Source organism: Sebastes umbrosus, chromosome 11 (assembly GCF_015220745.1).
Source record: "Sebastes umbrosus isolate fSebUmb1 chromosome 11, fSebUmb1.pri, whole genome shotgun sequence".
Lineage (NCBI taxonomy): Eukaryota > Metazoa > Chordata > Actinopteri > Perciformes > Sebastidae > Sebastes > Sebastes umbrosus.
Window position 1 is genome coordinate 13,313,478 of NC_051279.1, and position 15,635 is coordinate 13,329,112.

Here is a 15,635-nt window from a genome sequence, read left to right on the forward strand (position 1 = left end):
GAGGAAATATCAGATCCAAATTAAGCAAACCACACTAAGAATCTGAGAAGCGTTCACTGCCAGCTCTCAGTGCTTGGCGCCATGGACACATTTCAGTCAGTACTCAAAAAGTATTGAGATTTGATACCAGGCCGACTGTAAGAAGTTAAGACACTAGTGGTGAGTAAAGCCTCTAGGAGAACCACGACAGTGTTACTGCTTTGCTCAGGCTTTTTGAGGCCATGAGTTCAGAGCTCTAAGTGCTTTCTGGGAGTATGACAACTCCCCGCAGACCCTGTGACCGTTTCCCCCGAGTGGTCATCATCTATAACTCAGCGGGCAGGGAGTATGGCGCTAACGCTGCCTGAGTTACCCGTCAGCTCCTGTACACAGTTTGACCAAAAAGTGTTCTCCAAATGACGCAGGTTATTTTACAGGGAGTTATGTACAAGTAATAACTTATGTAGGATTTCTATGGACTCCTATGATGGATATACAGTTTAGACTTTATTCCAAAAGCTGTTTTTGCAACAACATGACTCCCTTCAGAGCTTTAAAACCTACTATTAGTAGAAGGGAATATTGATGCCTGAATGTATATTATTCCCACTTTCACAGGGTTCAAAGCATTCAAGTTTAGAGCTTATGATGTATTTTGTATGAATACACATATTTCTATTTAATGTACTTGTTTATTTTGTTTGGATCATTTTGAATGTCCCAGACGCAATATACAGAATTATTTCCTTTTACTCTTTCGATCCCTAAAGAAGGCATTTTTCGAGCAGAAACATTATCTTATGGAATAAAGTCCCTCATTCTAAAGTGGCCCTGCTTCCTACACAATAAAACAAAATATGTTAATTTTAGTCCCTGGTTGAAGGTGATCAAGAACCCTTGGCTAAGCTGAGCATCCTGTCTGTTGCTCTGGCTTTCCTTTCCACTCTCTGCACTTTTCACCAGCAGAGGATTAACCAGTCGACGCCGCTGTCGAAATCCCCTGCCTAAATTTGAAAGTAGCGAATCAGCCCAATTCTTATTGTCATTCCCATTTGAAATCCATCAGCTCTTGTTAAGTGTACAGAGAGCTGACAGAATTACTCTTGTAACACTGATTCTTGTCAAGAGAGAAAATGGAAGTCGACTGCTGTCTACACCTGTGCTCCGCTCTTCTCTCCCTCTTTATTTCTGCCTCTCCACTCCCCCTTTCTCCATCTCTGCCTCCACTTCACCAGCTGTCTCCTGCATACACTCTTTCCTCTAAATCCATTTTCCCTGCCATCTCTCCAGTTAACGTTTGTACTTCTGTCACATGTTACTTTCTCCCTCTGCGCTTCACTTTCAACATATGCCTAGGGAGAAAAATTAATAATTTCATGTGGGTATATTTTCTCTTCCTTTCTTTCAATTTCTCCCGCCAGCCTCCCTGAGTTCGCTCCCCTCTCTCTCCCCTCCTATTCTCCCCCGAGCGGTGCTAAACATTCCTGTTCGCACACATGAGAGTGAGAGCTAGCCCTCAGTGTCCACTTGTAACAGGAACACAAGAAATGCATTATCACCTCGGGCTCCGCGGAGCTCCGGCACATGCAACGTGGCAACAATCTCTGTGCAAACTTGGGGGCCGGATGCCGCCTCAAATTGCCGTCACATCAAAGGGAATTACGCTAAAATTTAAATGCAAATTCTCTCTAAATTCATCTCATCCAATTATTTTTAATGCGTCGCTCAAGTCAGTGTCTCTCTCAAAGTCTGTGCTGGTCATTTTTAATCCTTTTGTGGGTGATAATTCATGTTTTATTCTACCCTTCTGGAGACAACACTTAAAAGATTCAAGAGAAAGATGTAAAAGGAGCCGCCCCAGGCTCCCAGTACGGGCCCACTACAGACCCAGACACATCCTAACATCGCACCAGTGGAATGTATTTCAGTGGGTGAGGAGAGGACATCTTCTAAACACATGCTGTTGGATGAGCCAGCAGAAAATAATGCAATATGCATGCTGTGTGGATAACAAGCGGGGGGGGGGGAAATAGAGAAACAAACATGCAGAACTACAGTACCCAACCCCTCCCAAAACACACACACACACAAACACACCATACTGTGGAAGCCAAAAAAACAGCAGGCTTCTTATGAAGTCACGTCCAGCACGACCGTAAGCTCCAAGTGACCGCAAGTAATGAGAGAGATGGAGCGGAAGTAACGTCTGCTGCAGCCTCCCAAAAACACACATGGTCACATACACAGACATTCACACACACACACACACACACACACACTCACAGACGCCATCATGGTCATCAGTGGTCTGACGCTGGGCTGGGCTGCACCTAGAGCATAGCTTAGCAGTATTCTCTGTCAGCATGTTAACTTATTGAACAGAGCTGTGTGTGTATGTGTGTGTATGTGTGTGTGTGTGTGCTCTAATGAGGGGTGGGCAGGGGGCCAGTAGCGGGCTGGAGGGAGACTTGGCTCCATCAGACCTGTTCTCTAGCCGTTTTCGCATGGCCGGAGACACACACTGACAGACACAGACAGATACAGGCAGACACACACACGCGCCCAAACCCAGTGGAGGAAAATGTCCAAGCCCTTTGCTCTTGCACTGCCTTCTTAGATGAGTCTAAAAATGGGAGCGAATGCACCGAATTGAGAGGAAATGTCTTTTCCGTTGAACTGAAGAGCCCCTCGGACCATGTGGGGGGGGATTGGATAGAGGACATTTTAACTTTTTGAGGTTCATCTGAGACACCCCCGTAAGGGACGATGGGGAGGGGAGGGAATAAGATGGAGGGAATCTGGGTTAGCCACACAGGAACCCCCGCGAGAGGAAACTGGAATGGAGGGATGGACGGAGGGATGGAGACTACTAAGCTGTGATTAAGGAAGAGCTACTGGTATTTAAGAGTTAAGCTTAAAGAGAGAGGGAGATAGCATGAGCAGGAGAGAGAGAGAGAATGCTGAGGGCAGGAGTCTCTTCTCCGAGCAGGGAGATCAGCGCCAGACTTGCGGAGGCCGAAAGACAACCTGAGAGAAATAAGGAGGATGAGGAGGGAGCATATGCTAAACTGAGAGGATGAGAGATGCAATGAAAAGAGCAAACTGCAGTAAAGGAGATGGCGAGGGAGAGATAAATCGAAAGAAAGGGAGGAGGGGAGAGCAGGGTAGGATACTTTTGCTTGTGTGTGAGTAAGCAGCAGGATCGAAGATGAGAGGAGGAGAGGCAAGGAGAAGAGAGGACACCCATCCCTCTCTCACAGGACAAGACTGAGGGCAGAGGACATGGGCAAACACCCACACAGACACACACTAGTGTGTAGATTTGTGTGTGTCATGCAGCTGTGGGGTAGAGAGGAGCGGGGGGACCTGCTATGTAGCAGGTGCTGGCCATTTCACGCCTGTCGGCCCCTCTTAGCCCTGTTTGTCTACACGCATTCGCATTAGCCTCCACAGGTCTGCATCGCCATCCCATCTGGAGTCATTCCGCATCTTTCTCTCGCTCGGTTTAGACCGTCATCCACTCTTTCACTTCACTCCAACCCATACAATCTCAATCTTTCTGAACACTTCTCGCCATCTCTCTGCCTTCTACAAACCCTTCTCCGCTCTGACACGTGCTGGTTGCCTCAGTCACCTCTTAACTGCCGGCGAATTTAGCTCACATCTTATCCTCCGCCTCTTCCACCTCTGCCAGTGAGTAAGATGGGAGTGGGAAGGAGGCAGCAGGTGGTCGGCATCGAGTGAGCAAGAGGAGATGGAGGAGGGAGATGATAGGGCAAGGAAACTGTGGGAAGTTCAACACTGGAAGAGACCAGAGGAACCAGAAAGAAAAAGAAGGAGAGAGGATGAGAAAAAAAAGAAAAAGAAGAATGAGAGTGGAAATGTAGGATAAAAGACAGAGCGAGAAGGGAGCGGATGGTGGAATGAGCAGAGAAGCAGCCAGGAGCTGAAGCAGCAAAGGGTGACTGATCCGCTCTGAGAGGCTTGGAGACAGACAGACACACACGCTATGCTGAGAGATAGTGGAGGCCAATAGCGGTGGAGATAGGATGCAGTGGCACAAGATTCCCATGGGAGTTTTAAATGCCGTCAGCATCTGCTCTCTCTCCCTCTATCCCTGATGCCCCTCACTCTCTCAGTGTGAGGATTGCATGCTGGCACTGATTTATCCTGGTGCACGTTCTCTGGCTTTTTAAGTCTAAAAGCAGCAGCCTCCATCTTCCTCCCTCCGCTCCCTCCATCGTTGTATCTCCCTTGCTTGTTGCTTGTAATACACAGCAGGAGATGGTGACATCCTTTGTGCTACAGAAGCCAGTTATGCTACTGTGCAGCGGTACAGAATGGCCCCAGAGGAGTGGTGATGCATGCTGTGGCACCATAAGGAGCCGAGGGACTTGAAGAAAGATGGGGGGTGAGAGAGAAAGACAGAAAAAAAAGAAATAGGTAGAGACTGAGAAAGGAAAAAAAGGGAAGGAAATGGGGGCATGAAGTAGTTGGGTTGCTCTTAAACTGAAGCCACCAGAGAAACACACTTTTTCCCCATTACGGGCAAGGTTTACCCCGACATCAGCAGAAAATAACTTCCGGTTAAGTGCAGGCAGAAGAGTGGAGGGGGATGTATTTTGTATGAGGTGAAATGCAGGAGTGAACCCTGCGGAGGGGTGCAGCTAACCCTATTGAGGAACAGGGATGGACTGTTTTTCATCACACCGTTCTGGTTGGTTTAACTCAGAGACCTGAGGTGGTACAACAAGCTACACAGCATACACAGATCCATACACCTGAATACACACACAACATATCACAAATATGAACCAGCAAACACACACACATAGACAGACGATGTATCAGCGCAAGTCTAGTCTTGGCTAAACCCAAGGCAACATTGAAATCCACCTCATTTCAAAGTCAACAGTGTCACTATGAGCGAAATTCATCACTTTCAGCGATTGCAGCCTTATCTTCAATTCACTGACTCTAATGAACACTGCTCATTTGCTTTGCTTTAGTCTCTCCTGTCATTAGCGATGGCCAAGGGTACTGCTGAGAAGCTACTCAAGTTGCTTTTGTGATCATGACTTCAGGGAGCGAACTGCTCCCTCTCTCATTCCTCAATAGCGAAAAAATATCATCTTGTCTATGTGTACCACTCACAATGTGAACCTTGTGAAAAACCGCTTTGTAAATGCTATGTGATGTACAAAGCCGATAAACAGACCTTGGGTACTGCCGAGGCATAGAAACTTTGATAATTCAGTTTTATTGAGGGCATGCAAAGAGAAGTAGAAAAGTGACATGCATCTTAATAGGACAAAAGAGGTGGTAAAAGTTGAAAAGGGAGAACCCAAAAGCAAATGCATGCACGTAGTCACACACACATGGACAGAGCAGCTGGACCCTCTAGCCCTACACTACACACCCAAGACAGTCCTCAGCACAGAGAATATGTGTGTATGTTCATGTGACGTGTGAGGCAGAAGGTGTGTGTCCCTGGGGAAAACATGAGAGCATAGCGCACCAGGAAATGTGTAGCAGGTGTGATGAAAGTGCACTTGGTTCCAGTTCATCAGTTCAGATGATATAAATGTTTTCATACACAAGCCAGGGGAAGGTTTAGATGATGAACGGGACCCAAGTGAGCCACAAATGTGTTTTTCCATTTCACTTCTGAAATATTCACTGCTTCATACTGAAGCGTTTACTGTGTCCAATTCATTCGTGTGTTAGGACATTTGTGCAAATTACACTTTAACCTACTTAGAGCAGCAAATGCGTGGATTTGTGATGACGGGAGTAATTTTAATTCATCAAATCACAGAGAAGTGCACAAAAAGAACACTTTATTACTTGTTTCTTGTGACAAACACACAGGTTGTACTCCAAGCAGGATAATGTATATTCCTAAATGTTATATGACCTACATCTTGAGTACCGTTTATTAGGGGTGGGGGAAAAAAAATCGATACAGCATAGTATTGCGATATTTTGCGTGGCACTATTGTATCGATACACGGACATCAAGTATCAATATTTTATTTTAAAAAATCAGCCAGTGGGCCGTCGCATTTTTTTAATATTTTTCCAGAGGGCCCAGTTTTAAAGCTAGAGTGAAGATATATTGGTATCATATGAAACTAAACAACCTAAGGAACCGAATGATGCCAACCGATCATGTTCGCTTGTCAGGAAGAACGCAAAATAATGCTCGGAGGAGGAAAAACTGGCATAGCCATTTTCAAAGAGGTCCCTTGACCTCTGACCTCAAGATATGTGAATGAAATCTCCGAGATGAACAGAGTGACAACTGTATCTTATTAGATAAAACAGATGTTGACAAACTGCATAATTAGCAGATGAAAAAAGGTAATAATTTGCAATATATCTTATCGCAATACTCAGCATATCGCAAAATGTTTAAAAACGCAATAAAATGGTATCGTGACTTAAGTATCGTGATAATATCGTATCATGTGGTCTGATTCCCACCCCTACCGTGTATACACATGCTGTGTATTTATACTTTTTTGTGTTCATGTGTTAAGGGTGTCTGCTTGTTTGTGTCCTTGAAACTCACCTCTAACCATGACTGTGACCTGGTCCCTGCCGGTCCCGATGCGGTTCTTGACCTCACAAACGAAAGTGGTGTTGACGGCGTCGTCCACCTTCAGCACCTTCAGCACGTTGTCTTTGATCTGCACCGTGTCCGGCTTCTCTCCTGACATTCTGGAGGGACATATAGAGCATATCGCCATGAGAAAGAAGAAAGGGACGGAAAAAAAACTGAGAATAGGATTATTTGACTTTGGGTTACAATGAGAGCATTGAAACAGACGTACATTTACAGAAATGTGCTGTATTGTGCTATGTCATCAAATTCCACTAATCTTGATCGGCAGAGCAAAACCAATCAGTTTCCCCCTTCCAATCCATTATCACACAGTGGAGGAAAATACGATGGGGACAGGAGGAAAATCAAAACTGCTGGATCCGAGCCCAAAATCTCATCTCTTCCATTTTTTAAAGTATCAGACTTTCTGTTTTCTTCTTTTTTTCTCAAATTTTGTCAGTTAAGCTGATAATACAGAAAAAAAAGGGAGAGAGGGAGTCGTATTGTGCTTCTCATTATGCAAGGGTTAAATCTGGAGTCACAGAGTCCATTATGAGAAATTATACGGCTATCTCCATAATCAGAGCACAGGGCTGTAGTGGCAATAATAAAAAGCGCTGATTACAGCTCTGTGGACCTGGGAATGAAGGGTGAGGAGGAATGAGAGAAAAAGAGATATGAGAGATGCTGGGAAAGAGAGACGGAGAAAAAAGAAGACAGGACAAAAGAGATGATGGATGTGCGGATACTTACGTCTTCCACTCGGCGGTCGTTGGAGTGGGGTTTCCGGTAGCCTGGCAGGTGAGCTCCACATTTGTACGACCCACATACCAATTATTGTCATAACCCACTATTGTCACCTGAGGGGCGTCTGGGGGAAGGACAGATGAATGGCAGAAGGGAGGAGAAAAAAATAGCTCAATTAATCTCTCCAAGGTTTCATGTTAAAGTGTGAACAGCAAAGGAATTCATGGAAGTTCTGGGCTGTGTTTGTGGTGTCTTACATTGAACTCCCAGCTTCAACGGGAAGCTTTGTGCTTTGACCTGGGTCCTGTGCGCCACCACGCAGCTGAGGTCTTTCCCGTTGTCTGCCGGTGTGGGGACCATGCGGTACTCGCTGCTCACGGTCACGGTGTTGTCGACGCCTGGGTTAGACGCTGTTGTTGCATTGCCATTGACTGCGGTCACCCAGGAGATCTGGGCGGCGGGGCGGCCGTTCAGAGACTCGCAGCGTGCCACGACGACCGGCTTAGCGCCCGCTACCACTGTGACGATGGAGGCAGAGTTCTCCGGCTTAGCTGATGGATGGACGGAGGGTGGAGAGAGGAAGAGACACAGAGTGGCAGAGAGAAGATTAAAGGATGTAGAAATAGATAAAATGGAAATAAGACAGCCGGGGGAAAAGATAATGTGCACCATTATTGATAAACAATTTGAGTCACCAGCCTGGCAAAAGCAAATCCAAAACCTCAAACATCCTTTTCTCTCCAGAGCCTACATTGATAAACACTTACGAGCTGCAATGCAAACACACACAAACCCTAAATCTTCTTTCACTCTCTCTCCATTTAAACTATTTCCTCTCTATCCCCATCACCCACCATTGATAAACAATTCCTCTGCCTGGTCCAGTGCATTTCCATACACAAATTCTAAATCACTACATGATCTCGGTCATCCCCCGCCCCCGCTCCTCTACCTCCCACTTCATCCATCCTTTATGATACGGGTGTGGGATCAGAGGAGAGCCGGCAGGACAGGAGCTGACAGCAGGCATGACAAGCAGCCAGATCAATATAGTGCCTTAGGGGAGGAAGGGAGGCATGATGCGTTGGAGAGAGAAGAGAGCGACGCAGAGGCACTGGTGCCGGGCCAAGGTTAGACCAATGGTTCCATTGCATTAACAAGAACACAATTGATCTGACAATACCACTTATAATAGCAATTAAGCCTTGCTGGACATGCTTTTAACCTGCATGCTACCTTTGGGGGAGGGAGAGAGCTAGAGAGAGGTAGGCGGAGAGTACTTTGCATTTATATATATATATATATATATATATATATAGTAAGCAAAGTCAATATGCACACACTCGCTATAGACAGATGGGTGATCGGTGGAAAACCAACATATACTGTAACAGCTTCAATGCAACTTGATTCAACAAGTCTCTAGAAACTCTACTGGAGAGACCGCGGACTACAAAGGACTACTGTAGGATTTTGGTGAGAAAAGCTAATTAATTGATAAAGGTAATTTAAGACTAGTACCAATTCTCTTGTTATAAATTGCTTTGACTAATCAATTCATTCATGGTGTGAAAGTCTGGAAAAACTACAGATCTTTCAGAACAAGTTAGTCAGGGTCATGGTGGCTTTGATTCCTTTGTACCTGACAATTTGGGCTTGAAAAGTGTAAGAAGTGTTTCTAAATGTAATAACAGACATTTTAAAGGGAGCATATAAAGATGTTTCAAGTCCTCTGGAGACAGAAACCTGTTATGTGATTTGTTTTGAACCCAAGAGAACATCGGTAAACACCAATTAGCCTTGACAGACAGAGCCACGGTGGTGCATAACATTTTTACCCATTTTCGTAGGGTTGGGGGAACTCATAAAAGAAAGTGTGTTGAAGTACATGGGATTTGTTGTTTTGTTTTTTACTGTGGTAAATCGAATTGTGTATTGAGAATTGTGGAATTTCATTGTTATTTGTATCGACTGCTACATTTCTGGTATTGTGACATCCCTAGGCTACAGCTGGTAAAGCTGACGTTTAACACCGACTTGGGTACTTGTTGTTTTAAGTTCTGTGGTGCCAGAAATTGGCATCAGTTATCCTGGCTATCACAGTTTTCAAAAGAAGATAAAACTGTGGTTAATGGGAAACTTAAAAAAAGTGTATAGTTTTTATACATTTTGGCTATAATTTGTAATTTTCAATATTTCATGTTTTGGATGTTTGACGTGGAGTGATTTTATTGATGATATAGCTCTGTTGCCTAGTTAAATCTTTGTTATCTTCACATCAAGGACCAGAATACAGATACAGTCGATTTTGGACTTCATGGTGTTTTATAATCTGTACACATTACATGGATTATGGATTAGTGACCTACCCAGCATGACCAGGTAAGTGATGCCTTGCTCGTTGCCACTGGGGTAGGTAGCGTACTCGCAGATGTACTTCCCCTCGTCGGTCATCCTAACCTCGCTTATCTGGATGGAGGGACTGACCAGGTTCGGGGGGCTGGGCGTGAAGCTGACTCTGCCCTTCACGGGCGATTCGGGGAAGTTGGGATCGAAGTTGGGGTGGAACACGGCGATGTTGATCCTTTCTCCTTCTTTCGGCTCGTAGATCCACGTGACCTGTGGTGGAGGAGGCACGGCGTCAGTGGTTATGATGCGTACAGTGACTCTTTTATCATGGCATTGATAAGCGTCACCAGAGAGCATCTTAAGAAATCATCCATTTTTCTGTAAACTCCACGGGGCAGCGTACACACAGCATCGCAATCAAATAAGTGGAGCAGGTATGAATATGGATGGGACTCTTTCAGGAGCAGCACTCGCTCTCTCTCGCTGCTCTTAGCAGAACCAAACAGAGTTGTGTACTTCCCACTTCATTGAGATGCGACTAAGAAGTGTTTCCATTACCATATTCAATCCCCTGAAGCAAAATGAAGCTTACTATTGTTTGTTTGGAGTAATAAAACATTAAGCCTAAATGTGATAAAAAACCTATTACCAGCCTAAGGATTATTTCTGAGGGCTATGATTTGCTAGATTATGGTTCAATGGACTAGGTAAACAAGGCACATGGACCTATTATCACTTTATGTTTATTTTGATTACAATGAATTGCTCTTATCCATCTGTGGGACTACATTTCACACACCTGCAGAATCAGGTTGATGCATAATTGACAAATGCTTTACTTTAGAGGAAAATAGGCATACGCTTAGTCAAATATTACATTGTGCATTCGCCTAATGGCTAATGTGTTCGCTTCAAATGTGAAAGCAAATTGCAGTCCCGAGCAATTTCAGCAAATTGTACTGTGTCAAGTCAGCACAATGAGCTGCAATTTTGGGATGAAACAGACATTTTTATTAGAATTTCATACCACAAATCCAGTTTAGAACTGGTTGTGTAAAGAAGTAATCAAATCCTAACTGAAAAAAAAACAAAAAACAAATTGCATCAGGACAGTGTGTATCTGACCATTGTGAGCTGAATCCCCGTGGCATCAGTGAAGGCACAGCGCAGGTTGACAGTCTGGCCGGGATACGACAACACCTCCGGCTCCACCTTCACCCGCTGACCTGACGCTCCTGGAAAGAGAGAAAAGAGAGAAACATTAAAAGTCTGTTGTTTCCTTACTTCCCAAACTAGGAGAGGAGACGAGGAGAGGGAGCAGGGGAATCATGTTGGTACAAAGCCTCCTGATGATAAATGAGGACAGTGTGGAATTGTCTGGTACAACAGAGGACAGCATTAGTGAACCCAGGCAAGTAGGCCAAGAGTCTGGTATCTCTCCGTGGCTGTGCGTGTGCGTGTGCGTGTGTGTGTGTGTGTGTGTGGACGGAGTGGCCGAAAAAAAAAATTAAAATGGGGATGTGTGCTGGAGGAAAAAAAAGAAGAGGAAAGCCAGTTCTCTTTTGCACGTAGGTCATAAATCATCTGGATGGTTTATGCTTTTCTGTAGCCTGCCATTTGCTGTGCCGACACATTCCTGTGTTACAGCAAAGAGTCAAAATAAATATGCTTTTCTTAGTGCGTTGTGTCAGTGGGTGTGTGAGACACAGAAAGAGCGAGGGAGCTTTAAAAACGACAATCTGTCCACGTCTATGGGTGTGTGTATGTGTGTATGGGAGTGTGTGTGTGTGTATGTAATCCAGGTCTGTGTGAAAATGTAATTACTTGTATGAGTAAGCGCGCATTAGTGTATGTCAGCAAGATGGCACCTGTTTTAAGTAAGAGTGGATTACCTGCGGATACACAACTTCAAATGTCTGCAGCCAGGGCTACGTGTGTGCCAATGCGTGTGTGTTCTTACAATGTGTTTAGCGGCAAGCTACACATATATAACAGCACCAAGGAAACGATTTCCCCTGAAGACAAACAATTACTTGCGGAACTAGTTCCACTGGTTTGTGCTGAGCCAAAGCTGTTGTGTTGAAACTAATATGATCTGTTGGGCTGATGGAGCGCACGCATACAGAAACACCCACACACATGAAACCCATAGGCTAGTAGATAAGAGGAAAGGCCAGCGCCGTCTTTCTCTCTCTTTTGACGAGCAATAAACACCACACCTTCTCGACTCTAGGGAGATCTGAGATATCAATACAGAGGACGAGAAGAGGGAGCGAAAGACTGAGTGGGAAAAGTGGAGGAAAACAAGCCTTTCCTAGAATAACACCAGCTCTCCCAGGACCAGCCCAATTTACAACCACAAAACAACCCCCTTGTAGCCCACAGAGAAACCTCTGGACAACCACTAAGCAGCCCGTGGGAGCAACAAAGAGCCTGAAAAGAGGAACAACTCGCTTTTTTTCTCTCTTGGACACATACACGAGCATATCTGTGCACACACACAAAAGCATGTGCACATATAAAATGTCTAGAGCATTTACTGAAGATGAAGCAGCAACCCTACTGTCAATCTACCTGAACTAGTCTGACTAACTACAGATTAGCTTTGGGAATAGGAGCTGTTCTCTGGTTACCAAAGGATGTAGCAGAGGGGATGAAGGGTTATTGAAACCCTTGATTACTAGTCTTGATTGGAGTGTATGAGCCAGTGTCAGGGGTCATTACACAATGTGGATTGAAGAGAAGATACTCCGCCTCAGGTTTCACTTGTACAAATCCACACATGCACAGCTGTTGAGGTCCACACACATAATGTGAGGGCAGAGCCGAGCTGGGCCTGTTGTCTGTCATTCTGAGGCAATAAGAGGAGAGCCAACGCAGGTCAGCTCCTGCCAGAGCTTAGATGAGAGACAGGCCGGCCTTATGAGACTCTATACAGCCCCAGGGAAATGAATATTACACACAAGACATACAAGGACTTGCACGTCTTCATCCTCCCTGATAGTCCCCGAATCCCAGGCCTGAAGTCTCAGAGACTGTGCCATTAGATCAGCATTCACAGAAGGAAAAAGTCAGCGTGTGCATGAATGCGTGTGCATCAACACAACAGTCTTTTGGAGGCGTTTGAAATAGTAATTGTCAGTATAAATATTTAGAGAGTATTGGTCATATTAAATAGAAGAGAGAGAGAGAGAGAGAGACGGGAGGCGGAGGGAGATGGGAACTGAAGGAATTAGAGAATAAAAGGCGGTTCAAGGGTAAGACTGAGAGGAGAGGAGAGGAAGAGCGACGGAGGGAGAGAACGAGAGGGTTGGAGGGGAGGAGAGGGAGAACAGAAGCCCTGTGTCACCGCTGCTCTACTTTACAGTAGCTCTGCTGCCTGCAGGTGACATACAAAGAACGATGAACAAACAAATGCGTGCACACGCAAACTGCCCTCTTCAGCATCCTCAAGTAGTCAGATGTCACCGTCCTAAGTACTGTCACCTATCATTATGTCTTTAACACCCACATGATGTGCACGCACAGTATGCTGATGGCACTGCGACAGCCTTGCCATATTAACACAGTCCTCTCTGATCCCCTGCCTGGTCACGCTGACATTTCCATACTTCCCACCATTCGTCTAGGAAGAGGAAAATGAATCTGGAAGGAGAGGAAGTAGGATGGAAGGATGAAAGGAGGAGACCAGAGACAGCCTGGGAATGCCAACGTGATGGAGGATGAGAGCGGAGGGGAGGGAGGGTGTAAGGAAAGTGGGGATGAAAGTGTGTGAAGAGAACGCGGTGCCAGGAATAGAGAATGAAAGAGGGAGTGCAAAGAGAAAGGTGGTGAGAGAAGAGGAGGAGGAGGATCTCGAAGGGGAGACGGTGTGAGCTATAAACAAGGTTAATAGGAGAGAGCTGAGGGACAAAAGAGAGACATTTAGAAGAGAGAAATAAGAGGAGTGAGAGAGACCGAGAGAGAAACTAAAAATGGAGAGGTGGGGGGGTTGGTACAGGTGGAGAGAAACAGAGCGAGGAGAGGCAGACGAGGGGAGAGGAGGAGGCAGGAGGTGTAGAGCGGTGAGAGGCAGGATAGACTCCACACCTGACCTTGTGAGAAACACTGTGGCTGTGAATAGAGAAAGAGAGAAAAAACAGCGACACAGACTGAATGAGCCAGAGGAAGCGAGGGAGAAAAAAGAAATACTCAAAATCCTAATTTTCTCTGCAGCCCATTTGAGCCAGCCGTGGCTTATAAAACGAACATACGCTTATCAGCCCGTGTCCGCCTGCCTCGCTGCCTGGCTGGCTAACCCCGACGCCTAACGGCGTTCGTGTCCTCTGCCTGATCCCCCGCTATAGTGGAGAAAAGCACGACGTCAGGGGGACAGGGAGAGCAGGCCATCACCTAAAATATCTAATGGCCTTCAGAGCTCACTGACTCTTTGCCATTTCATCAAGCTAGTGGCTATGCACTGTCAGGTGGGCTAGAATGAAGCTTCCCCATTCTCCGTGTTCTTCAAGATTGCTTCACAGCACATTGTGTGTGTATGTGTATGTGTGTGTGTGTGTGTGTCTGAGACAGACAGAGAAAATGTAGGTGTGTTTTCCTTTGGCCTTTCTAGTGCATCGCTGTCTCAATAAGCATCCTGGGCTTTCATTATTCTTCCAGGTCTGTGTGAATTTCTCCATTTCCATTATTATCTTGTTGTTATTGTTGTGCCCACCCTCTCTACTCCTGAAGAATAATAGCTTTGATACAGGCAGTCTGGAGCGTCACTATCCGGTCCTGATGGAATCACTCTGCCTGCTCTCTCTCTTTCTCTCTCTCTCTCTCTCTCTGTCTCTCTCTCTGACTTTCTTTCCTCAAACATAATCTTTCTCTCACGGAGGAATTAGAATGACTCCCATCATCCCACCTTTCAAACTTGATGACTTGACAACATGCTGAGTTTAGGACCCGAGGGTGGCGTGTCTTGTGATGTGATGATACTGCAAGCCCCATTTTGGTCTGACAAAGAATGTCTGTGCAGTATATAATCCCCTATGCAGTGTTGGCGGCTTAATGACTGCTTGTCTATGAAACAAAATAATGTAAACCAGTTAATCACGAGTACACCACTTGCATTTACAGCTCCAGTTCTCCTTGGGTCGATGCACAGGGCAGGCATTAATTATCTCTGAGCTTGATGCATATATAAATAAATACCTATCATAAAAAGGTACTGGGAGGTTTAAATCTTGTGTTTTATACCACTTATTTATGTCATCCCTGAAACGATTCAGTTGTGCACATGAAGGGCTCATCATCTTTTCTCCTCACTCATAATAAATGCATGTTGAGTGTCCACGTTTAACAATAACCAGAAGACACTGAGTTAAAGGCGTCCTTGAACTTCCACCCAAACCATCTGAGTGTTGATGGTAAAAAAATGGTAAAAGGATGATCCATCAGATCATGTTACTTTCTCCATTGTTCAATGCTCTCGGTTTTATTCTCAGTGCGACAGTGTGTGCGTGTTTGCACGCTGGCCTCGGATGCAAGTGGTTTCTAAATGAAAGCTCTGTCAAATACCAGCTTTGTGAGGCTCCCGATGTGCAATTTTAGGTGGTTTTTTTTGGAGACATTGGCACAGTCAGAGAAGGCGATTCAATTCCACGATTATTACTGGGGTTGTAGTTCTGTACGGTGCAGCTTGTAAGTATTGGGACTGTGACACATTTTCCTGTTGTTTTGGCTCTGCGCTCCGGAAAATGGACTTGAAATGAAGCAATAACCAAGATTAAAGTGCTGACTTTCAGCTTTGAAGTGTTTTTGGGAGTGTTTACTTCCTTTCTGTTCACCTCCTGTGTAGATTTCTGAACAGTGCAGCAGGACAATGACAGGGCAACAATTCCTGTGTCATTCAACTAATATGGGTATTAACGCTCTTGTATTAAAACCTCAGTCAGGAATTTACTTTCATAAT

General features: G+C 45.2%; 1 protein-coding gene across 4 annotated transcripts in view; it reads right to left on the reverse strand.

The window, feature by feature from the left end:
- LOC119496653 (nectin-2-like) overlaps nt 1–15,635 on the reverse strand; it is a 90,607-nt gene that overhangs the window by 41,877 nt on the left and 33,095 nt on the right. For all 4 annotated transcript variants that reach the window (XM_037784125.1, XM_037784123.1, XM_037784124.1 and 1 more), the window contains 5 exons: nt 10,808–10,917; nt 9,703–9,952; nt 7,591–7,884; nt 7,340–7,457; nt 6,554–6,702 (listed from right to left, as the gene is read on the reverse strand). In XM_037784125.1, the coding sequence (XP_037640053.1) occupies nt 6,554–6,702; nt 7,340–7,457; nt 7,591–7,884; nt 9,703–9,952; nt 10,808–10,917 (921 nt within the window). The remainder of the gene's footprint in view (nt 1–6,553; nt 6,703–7,339; nt 7,458–7,590; nt 7,885–9,702; nt 9,953–10,807; nt 10,918–15,635) is intronic.